Source organism: Sporothrix brasiliensis, assembly GCF_000820605.1.
Source record: "Sporothrix brasiliensis 5110 chromosome Unknown Cont21, whole genome shotgun sequence".
Lineage (NCBI taxonomy): Eukaryota > Fungi > Ascomycota > Sordariomycetes > Ophiostomatales > Ophiostomataceae > Sporothrix > Sporothrix brasiliensis.
Genome location: NW_024467140.1, coordinates 2,159,285 through 2,168,727, shown reverse-complemented (window position 1 = coordinate 2,168,727; position 9,443 = coordinate 2,159,285). Strand labels below are relative to the sequence as shown.

Here is a 9,443-nt window from a genome sequence, read left to right as displayed (position 1 = left end):
CCTGTCCTGGCTTGAATCTGTGGTATCTTCATAAGTGGTGTCGTCTCTCGGCGCAGACTTGCCTTTTCATGATACTTGACTGTTTGCGTATTCGTGTGGCGAGATATTGTTTACCTTGTTTACCAATGGTTGTGTCACTTTGCATCCCGAGAAGGCAAAAGACTAGGCATATCAGTGAATTCATTTCTTTCCTTGCCCGTGATTATTTTGCCTCTCCTGTTCGTCTCGGTCGTTTCGTTCCTCTGAAAATGCTGTGTTCTTCACTTGTGGTGTCGTATATCTTCGTCATATAATTATTCCAAAACAACGTTTGGACCGGCTCTCATTCACTGCATTATCTTACAATGCCTACACAACTTGAAGACGCATAGTTGACATGTTGTCGTCGTCGTTGGGCACTAACAACACAGAAGTCACACGTGTTGTTCAGGGGATGTTCCTGAAAAGTCCGCAATATTGGGCCGTCGTGTCCCTGGCACGTGGAAGGCTTCTGGCGGTTTATTTGGCCAAAACGTGAGACACAATGGGCGCCGCCATTTATTATCCCTTTCCCTTTTCTTCCTCTTTCGCACTTCGGATTGTCGTCCTCTTCTCATGAACGGGCTGTCGCAGGGAAGACAAGTTTGACCGTGGTGCAGCCAACCCGGGAAGTCCTCGTATTCCTCTGCTATTGCTTGATTTTTTTAAAGTGTTTTCCTCCCCAAACATTTTCTCTCTGGGAGTTCCCGCGCCGTCTTTCCCTGTCAAGGCTACCCTCCTTCGCCACCCGCCTTGCAGTGTCTCTGATTTTGGGCCTTGCATATCCCGCCAATCGACTCGTATCCATTGATCAGTGAGCGGACAAAATTTTCAATGGCCGCGGAACCGCCGTTGACGGGATGCAATCAAGTCCGCAACACCATGTCTGGAGTCGAAATCGGGGAATCTAGGACAATCTCATTTTTTTCTTAATTCTGCACGATGTGCTAGAATGTGGTAGATTCTGAACAGCCTCTATTTACGACATATTGGGTAGACCTTTTGCAAATCGTGCAATTTTAGATCTGTTATTGACAAATGGGCCCTGGCCAGATTGCGCGCTATTTCCTGGCAACGATGTCCTATTTGCGCTGTTCCTGGTTTATTTTTAGCGTTCCAAAGCCTCCGTCTGGCCACACCCAGGTACGGGATCGTGCTCTCCCTTTAGCTGTGAAGCTTTGCTAGTCTTTCATGTAATTACTGTGTAGATATTTTTCTGGGGACCACCCACTTGGGCTATGTTCCGGTTGGCTTCGATGGAAATGAATGGCACACCCTGACACCCCAGCCAAATGCCACTGGAACTCAAGAGCCCATATCTGGACACTGCCGTTAGCGGGTGACCTTGCTGAAAGCGGACTGTCCTTGGGTGAAGACTTGGAAAGTTCGCTGCATTCGCTGTGCTTGCCCGAGCAAAAGTAATTGTTTCAGTAACGAATGGAGCAGGTACGAACAGAGTATTTTCGTCGTGGGAAGTACTGGTCGTAGTTGTCGTACCTGGTGGGGCTTGCACCTCAGTGGCCCTGTGGGTCGCCTTCAGGGGCAAAACGAGGAAAGAATGGCGGCCGCAAACAAAATACAGCTTACAACAAATCAGGTTTTGCCCCGCCCAGCAACCAAAGAGCTTCCCCTCCTTGCTGTTGCTGCCATTTGTGGTCAGTGTGACACCGTTGACAGTGCAAGGTGCAACCACGACTGACTCCAGGTGAAAGAGCTCGACTGTCGCAATTTCCCAAACGGGACATATTTGAAAATAACTCGGAAGGCGCAACGTATTATTTGCTCCATCTTCTACTTCTCACAGTGACATCGACCTCTTTCCGTCTCCATCCTAATACTTTTGTGCCACTACAAAGGAAAGAGCTACTGAGGGATGGCGGCAAATGGAGAAAGAAGCTCCCAAGCTCGCCTCCTTTTCCCGTGGGTTCTTTGTCATTCCTGCCAGCTTCCTCGTCCATTCCTTCCCAGTCTGCATCCAAACACCTCGCCGTCGTCGAGGCTTCCTTTTCCTTTACAGAGGCAGTGACCCACTTATCAAGAATATCGTACAATGAGCACGCAAGTGCCAAAACGGAAAGGAAAGAAGGCCGAAAAGGGAAGAAGGATAATATTGCACCGTAGCGACCGCGGCCAGGCTTGTTCCTTCTGCCAGCGATCCCCCTCCACCCCCCCTGTCGACCTTTTTTATTTGCCGTACTGTCATTCCCAGTCTCCAATCTCCCTTTGTCACTTCTTCACAGAACCCCCTGTACAGTTTGCCCCCTTTCTATTCGTTGCCCGAAGCTGTTTTCGAACTTCTGGACCTCTCTTGTTCTCTGCTGTTCGTTCTTTACTGTCCTTCTTCCTCTTTCTCTCCTCTCTCCGACTCCTCCCCTTCTCTTTTCTACATCTCCAGATTCTCCAAGCTCTGCCTCCAAGCTCTGCTACCACAGCTTCGTTTCTTGTGAGTTGCCGTTGCCCAGTTGCTGCTATGTTTTTGTTCTTTTCTCTGTTCTTGCCCTTCGCCTCCACCTGCACCCTATGTCCTACCGAGTTCTCTTGCCTCTCGATGCAGCCTCTTTACAGATAGCTTGGCAAACGGCCCTTGCTCGGCCTACTCTGCAGAAGAGCTTGCAGAACACGGCCGCAGAGCTGGGGGTCAACCAAGACATGCACAAGACGCACACCGGCATGGACGAGATCGATGAACCGAACAACCGCAAACCTCCCACGACTACAAGCGATACAATCCAGCGAGTGTAGCGCCGGCGTCCCGATAATTCCCCGACTCGAGTTGCGACCTGCATCTTCCTAGCCTGTGGGCTTCAAATGCCTGCAAGCCTGCTTGCAACCTGCTTGCAGCTGCATCTGCGTTCGTCCCGACCGCCAACAACCGCTTTTAGCCTTTTCCACCAAACAGACATCTCTCAAAAGTCGCTCTTACACACAGCATACCCACACAACACACCCCCGCCAAAACCCTCAGCGCAACCTGCCTTACTTTTACCGCCTCCTGCAAGCCTCGACCTCCCCAACATTGACTGTTGTTTTGCTGCTTTTTCCGTCCAATGATTTGATGCTACCTGACCTGGCAGTCACATTTTGATGGGATTTTCATGCGTCGATCACGTCGATTACGTCAATGTAGCTAACTTTTCTTTTCTTCCCTCCAAAAAGTAACCAAACACGAAAATCAAAAGGCCTAGATCGAGGCAACCAAAAAGGCGAAAAGAAATTTCTCGGTAAGCTGCCAAACTCGCGCCGGCCTCCTTTCTCGACTTTCAGAAGGTACCAGGCCTTGCTGGTCCTTCCCCGGCTTTTGCCACCCCTCTCCCTTTAAAGCTCTCCCCTCTCCCCATTTTATGAAGCAATTCACTCTCTTTTGCTTTCGCATCGTGAAGCACGCTTCAATTCTTTCTTACTGTCTGTCGTGCTGCATTTCGCAAACCAAGCTAACTTCCGACCTTTTAAGGCGAGTCCCGTCACCCCTCATTACATCACCACTTGCAGCGCGAACATTCCCACCGGATTCGCGTACCTCCACACTCGTCTCGCAAGCGTTTACTTCCAACAAACCTCTCCACCACCATCTGCAATCATGTCCGGCGTTAAGAGCTCGCTGCCCTCGCACATCAAGGCCACTGGCAGCATTGGCGGCGACGACGATGGCAAGAGACACCATGGCAAGACTCAGTCCCACATGGTAAGTTGTGCTTTCTACACGTGCCCCTGTGCTAGACAGGGCAGACGATTGACGATTAAACTGCGATCCTCTAGGCGTTCGAAAACACGTCCACAAACATTGCGGCTGCGCAAATGCGCAATGCCCTGACTGAGCTCGCCGAGACCGTCACAGACCCCGCAGAGAAGAAGGCAAGTCCGATTCCGCCATTCATCCCGCATTCTGGTGCAAAACGAAATGCTAACACTACCTTAGCTGTTTGAGACGGAGATGGACAACTTCTTTGCTCTCTTCCGCCGGTACTTGAATGACAAGGCCAAGGGCAACGCTGTGTACGTATTGTCCGAGAACGACGGCCCGCCAAGGATATCACATTGTGTTGGGTCGGGGGAGCCACAACTAACATTTACAACAGTGACTGGGACCGCATTGCCCCTCCCGCACAGGGCCAGGTCGTCGACTACGACGACCTTGGCAGCTCCGAGGGTGTTGCCTTCCTCAACAAGCTTGCCGTCCTCAAGCTCAACGGTGGCCTCGGTACCTCCATGGGCTGCGTTGGCCCCAAGTCCGTCATCGAGGTCCGTGACGGCATGTCCTTCCTCGACCTGTCGGTCCGCCAGATCGAGTACCTGAACCGCACCTATGGGTCCAACGTGCCCTTCATCCTGATGAACTCGTTCAACACCGACGCCGATACTGCCGCTATCATCAAGAAGTACGAGGGTCACAACGTCGACATCCTGACTTTCAACCAGTCCCGCTACCCCCGCATTTTCAAGGACTCCTCGCTGCCTGTCCCCAAGTCCTTTGACGACCCTACCGACGCCTGGTACCCGCCCGGCCACGGTGACGTGTTCGAGTCTCTGTACAACTCGGGTGTCCTCGACAAGCTGATTGAGCGCGGCATCGAGATCATCTTCCTTTCTAATGTCGACAACCTGGGTGCGGTTGTCGACCTGCGCATCCTGCAGCACATGGTCGAGACCAAGTCCGAGTATCTCATGGAGCTCACCAACAAGACAAAGGCCGATGTCAAGGGTGGCACCATTATTGATTATGACGGCTCGGTCCGTCTGCTGGAGATTGCGCAGGTGCCCAAGGAGCACGTCAACGAGTTCAAGTCCATCAAGAAGTTCCGCTACTTTAACACCAACAACATCTGGATGAACGTCAAGGCTGTGAAGCGTGTCGTTGAGAACGACGAGCTGGCGATGGAGATCATTCCCAACGGCAAGACCATCCCCGGTGACAAGAAAGGCGAGTCCGACATCTCGATTATCCAGCTGGAGACCGCCGTCGGTGCCGCCATTCGCCACTTCCACAACGCGCACGGTGTCAACGTACCGCGTCGGCGTTTCCTGCCCGTCAAGACCTGCTCTGATCTGATGCTGGTCAAATCGGATCTGTACACCGTCAAGCACGGCCAGTTGCAGATGAGCTCCAACCGCTTCGGTGATGCGCCGCTGATCAAGCTGGGCAGCGACTTCAAGAAGGTTTCCGACTTCTCAAAGCACATTCCTTCCATCCCCAAGATCATCGAGCTGGACCACCTCACCATCACTGGTGCCGTCAATCTGGGACGTGGAGTGACTCTGAAGGGCACAGTTATCATTGTGGCCACGGAGGGCAGCACCATCGACATCCCGCCTGGCTCGATCCTGGAGAATGTCGTTGTCCAGGGCAGTCTGCGGCTGCTTGAGCATTAAGCGTGTTGTATGGGTCGGGCTTGCATTTGCGTTGCTTATCCTTTGATGTTAGTCTTGTATGGGAGCTTTTGCTTTCGCTTTTACTGGTTCTGGAATTATTCTTTTCTTGGCTTCGGATGCTTTTTAATTGCCTAATTTGCCTCCTATTTTTTTCCCCTTTTTGCTCTCTTCACCTCTTTATTCTATCTACGTAGACGGACATTGTGCGATGCGTTTCGGAGTGTCGCAAAAGCCTAACTAGCGATTAAAAAACAAACAGCCAGTTTGCAAAAATACAAACCCCAAAAACACTGTACTTCAATTGCATTAAATAGAACGGGAACATTTCAAGAAAATACGGTGAGAGGTTGCAGGCGAGTTGTATGCGAACTCGAGCGTTTGCATTTAGTAATGCATTCTCCAGTCCTCGTGTCGGACCTAGCACATAGTCACAGCAACATACATCAAGGAGTTTCTTATGTTTTTCGCCTGGTCACCCACGCTCCTCAGACAGGAAACGTTCAAAATGGGTTGGGTATCAATATATTCATTATTTTAACTTTTGGGGGGCATAAGGCATAAAGGTACAGTGGCTGTACTGATCATGATATTTTCTCGTTTTTATCAATCGCCCTTCCTATTGCCCGGTCGTTGTTAGTTTGGGTTCCGTTCATTTTCGTCAGTGGGTTCCCGATCCGGCATTACGTTCATAGCATCCGGGTTCGACGGAACGGTCGACAGTCGCGGGCGTCTTGGCGGAGAAAGCCGTATTGCCAAGGCAGCCGATTGTGCCATGACGAGTTCACGGGACAGTTGTCTGTAAGGGGGCCGTCCCTATTTGCCCTTTTTTGTGGCTGCCGGTGTCGCTCGGTCAGCGGCACTGCCTTCGCTCGTCGGTGTGCCAGCGGCATTGCCCGCAGAAGCAGTGGCGCCGCCACCAGAGCCAGGGCCGCTGCTGCCATTCGCACCACCGTTGCCACCAGCGTCGGCCTTATTTGGGCCGCTGCCTGAGCGGCTCGCGTGCTGGCCGCCAGTCCCAACTACAATGCGGCCTTCGCCGCCGCCGGCGGCCTTGTTCTTCTTTTCGGTGCATACCGGGCAGTACCAGGTCCCGTTGGGCTCGCTCTTGAGGCCCACGCACGTCCAATGGAACCACTCAAATGGACAGTCCTCGTTGTCGCACGCCACCATGTCGCCAAAGCTTACGTTCTGACACAAGCAGTATTTGTTGTCATCACCAGCTTCCTCGTCATCGATGTCCATCCGGTCGTCACTTGAGGGTGCGCCCTTGGCCACACCACGGCCGCCCGGCTTGTCACCGGCCCGGTGCTTATTAACACCACCGCGACCAGGTCCGCCAGGTCCACTACCGGGCCCGGACTGTCCGCCCGCATTGCCAGATGCGTTGCCCACGCCACTGGAAATGCCACTGCTGTTGTCCTTTTCGCGCTTGACCAACGGCTGCGACGCGCCTGCTTCCTTGTTTCCTGCACCATTGCCGTTGCTACTGGCGCCATTCCCGTTCGCAGCCGACCCAGCGTTGGAGCTGGAGCCAACTTGTGAGGAGCCGCGCGTCGGTGTGGCATGTCGTGATGAGACGTCGGAATCGTCGCTGGAGCTCGCGTCGGAAAGTTCGGATTCGTCCGCTGTCGAAGATGCGGCTGAGGCCTTGGCGGGTCGCTTGACGCGTGATAGCGACGTCTTGGTGGTCGGTGTGTTCGTTCCTGTGGTGCCCTTTTTGCGCCCAGAACCAGATCCCTTCTCGGGTCCTGCCGCAGCGCCTGCCGAGCCGTTGACCGCCGGCGTGCTCCCTTTACGCCCCGGCCCAATGCCAGCGCCTTTTGCGATTGCACGTGGTCCGGCGCTTCCAGCTCGTTGGACGCCGCCAGCGCCTGCGTGGTGAGACTTTGGTGTTCCAGGTCCCAAGGACGAGTGCCGCGCAAGCCCGCTGGAGGCTGGCGGGATATTGGCGAGTGAGCTGCCCGCGCGCGGTCCACGTTTGCCCGGGGCCGTACCTGGGCCGGCAGAGCTCTCACGCGCCTGCCGGCCCAGAATCATCGATGCTGCGGGGCTAGCGGGCGCCGACGATGAGTGCCCCTGCTGAGCCTGAGCCTGAGCCTGGCGGGCCTGTGCATTGCCGGCGCCACGACCACCTCCCACCGCAAGCACCGTGTTTCCAGCGCCGCCACCATTCAGAGACGCGGACCCGGCGGCGGCTTTGGTGGCGTTCTTAATCATGTCGCTAACAGATGCTGCTGGGAGAGAGGACGACGCGGCAGCAGAGGCGCGTGCGGACGCCGCTGCCGATTTGTTCGCAGCGCTCGGTCGTAGGAGGGAGGGAAGTTCGTCGGGGTCGGTAAAGCCGGGCTCGCTGCGATCGTAGAGCTGCTTTATTTGCATGTCAAGCTGGCGCATATGGCGGTCCATGATGGTCCGCATCTTTTGCGACAGGGCCAGTTTCTCGTCGGCCAGCACCTCGGCCTTCTTGAAGTTCTCTATAATCGTCTTACGGTAGCCCTCTTCTCTTGGGTTGTGGTCGTGACTGCTGTTCGCCTTTATGAATTTTTGGATGCGGCCATCGCGCTCTTCGATGATGCGGATGCATTCGTTGTACTGGCGGTCTTTGTCGGCAATCTCGTCCTGGAGGAAGCGGATCTCCTCCGGCAGGTTCTGAACCCTATTGATCCAGTCGTCCAGGATGAGCGCTGGGTCGAGCGCCTCGCCGCCGGGCGGCATTCTCTTAACAAAGTCGATGGAGAGGTCGTCTCTAGGCATGGTAATAACGTGTCAACACAGACGGGGCAATGGAAGGGCAGGGTGCCGCGGACGGCGACTCTGAGCAACGAGAGGGAAAGGCGCGCCGGTCTACGCCTGACGAGACCATGGAAAGGGCGGTGCGCGTGCTGGAGACGAAAAAAAAACTGCAGAGTGTGGTGATGGGAAGAAGCACTCGCGAATATGCAGATGCTTCAATGCGCAAAACTCGCACACTGTCGAACAAGCAACAAAAAATACACCAAAAAACAGGCTGGCTGCCCTCCAAAATTGAAATGCAAAGGGCTGTGAAATGACAACGAATGTGAAATGACAATGTGTATGTTGCGAATTTTGGAAATGAGGTGAATGGGAGAGATCAAGTGGAACAAGTGTTTTTACAGATGGGGAAATGCCATAGAATACGCCGTTGAGGCAGGCGGGAATGGTGGTGGCAGGAGGCAGGAACGCCCATAAAAAGTAGTGGAAGTCAGTGGATAATGAGTGTCGTAGCTTACCTCCCGTCTGCTATGTTGTGATTTTTTTACAATGTGAATCTAGAGCCGGCCTTGCTGCGTTGGGTTGGCAAGGAAGGCACGCTAGACAGAGCGTGGACGGAAAAGGAAAGAGGGCCCGCCGAAAAATAGGTGCAGCCAGGCTTGTGGCCCCGACTCAGATGTTGCGGCTGTCCGCTGCGGGAGGGTGGGTGCTGAGAGAGTCAGTCTGGACCCTTGTCGCTTGGAGATCGTAATCTTTGTGGCACCTCGAGATAAATAAGTCGCAAAAGGACGACAGTGTGAACTGGAGAGAGGATGATGAGATATTGGTGGAGAGAGGGAAAGAGCAAGGCGAGAAAGAGACGTCCGGTTGTGCGAATATGTGTATGGGGCAATCCAGGCAACAGAGAGAAGGCGCGGGACAGCCGGCAACCGCTACAACAAAAAAATAAAGGAAGGAACCAAGTTTGGTATGAAAAGAAGGATCTTGAAAGAGGTAGGAGCGACAGACAAGGGGAGAAATAGAATATTGCAGATGGATATCGAAACGTCGGGGAAGGGGCGAACGGGCGCAATCAGTGAGAACTCGTCATTCACAAGAGGAAGCGCGATGCAAGTCGGCTAGGGAAAAAGTTTCAGCCTTTTCGGATCGGATAGTGCGATTTTTATGGCTGTATCAGAGTCGCCAACGCTGCTGCACTTCCCCAGAAATGGACTAGCGCCCTAAGTGGCGGCAACTGGTCGACATGAGCTGCGACTGCTTTGCCACAAAAGGGTATTCTCTCTGAATTGTGATTGCTCAGTTCAACGTCCGCCTTCATCATCGCA

General features: G+C 53.7%; 3 protein-coding genes across 3 annotated transcripts; 2 read left to right on the top strand and 1 right to left on the bottom strand.

Moving 5' to 3' along the window:
• Window positions 1–3,595: 3,595 nt before the first annotated feature.
• On the top strand, window positions 3,596–3,942 carry SPBR_05419 (uncharacterized protein; the record flags this gene model as incomplete). Its single annotated transcript, XM_040763695.1, has 2 exons — window positions 3,596–3,700; window positions 3,775–3,942. 2 exons carry the CDS (start codon window positions 3,596–3,598, stop codon window positions 3,940–3,942), a joined length of 273 nt encoding a protein of 90 aa, XP_040615651.1.
• A 7-nt stretch (window positions 3,943–3,949) lies between these two features.
• SPBR_04984 (UTP--glucose-1-phosphate uridylyltransferase) lies at window positions 3,950–5,385 on the top strand (the record flags this gene model as incomplete). The annotated part of the gene is made up of 2 exons (XM_040763261.1): window positions 3,950–4,011; window positions 4,095–5,385. 2 exons carry the CDS (start codon window positions 3,950–3,952, stop codon window positions 5,383–5,385), a joined length of 1,353 nt encoding a protein of 450 aa, XP_040615650.1.
• Window positions 5,386–6,198: 813 nt separating this feature from the next.
• On the bottom strand, window positions 6,199–8,139 carry SPBR_04808 (phd finger domain protein; the record flags this gene model as incomplete). The annotated part of the gene is made up of 1 exon (XM_040763085.1): window positions 6,199–8,139. The coding sequence occupies one exon, from the start codon at window positions 8,137–8,139 to the stop codon at window positions 6,199–6,201; it is 1,941 nt and encodes a 646-aa protein (XP_040615649.1).
• Between the last annotated feature and the right edge of the window lie 1,304 nt (window positions 8,140–9,443).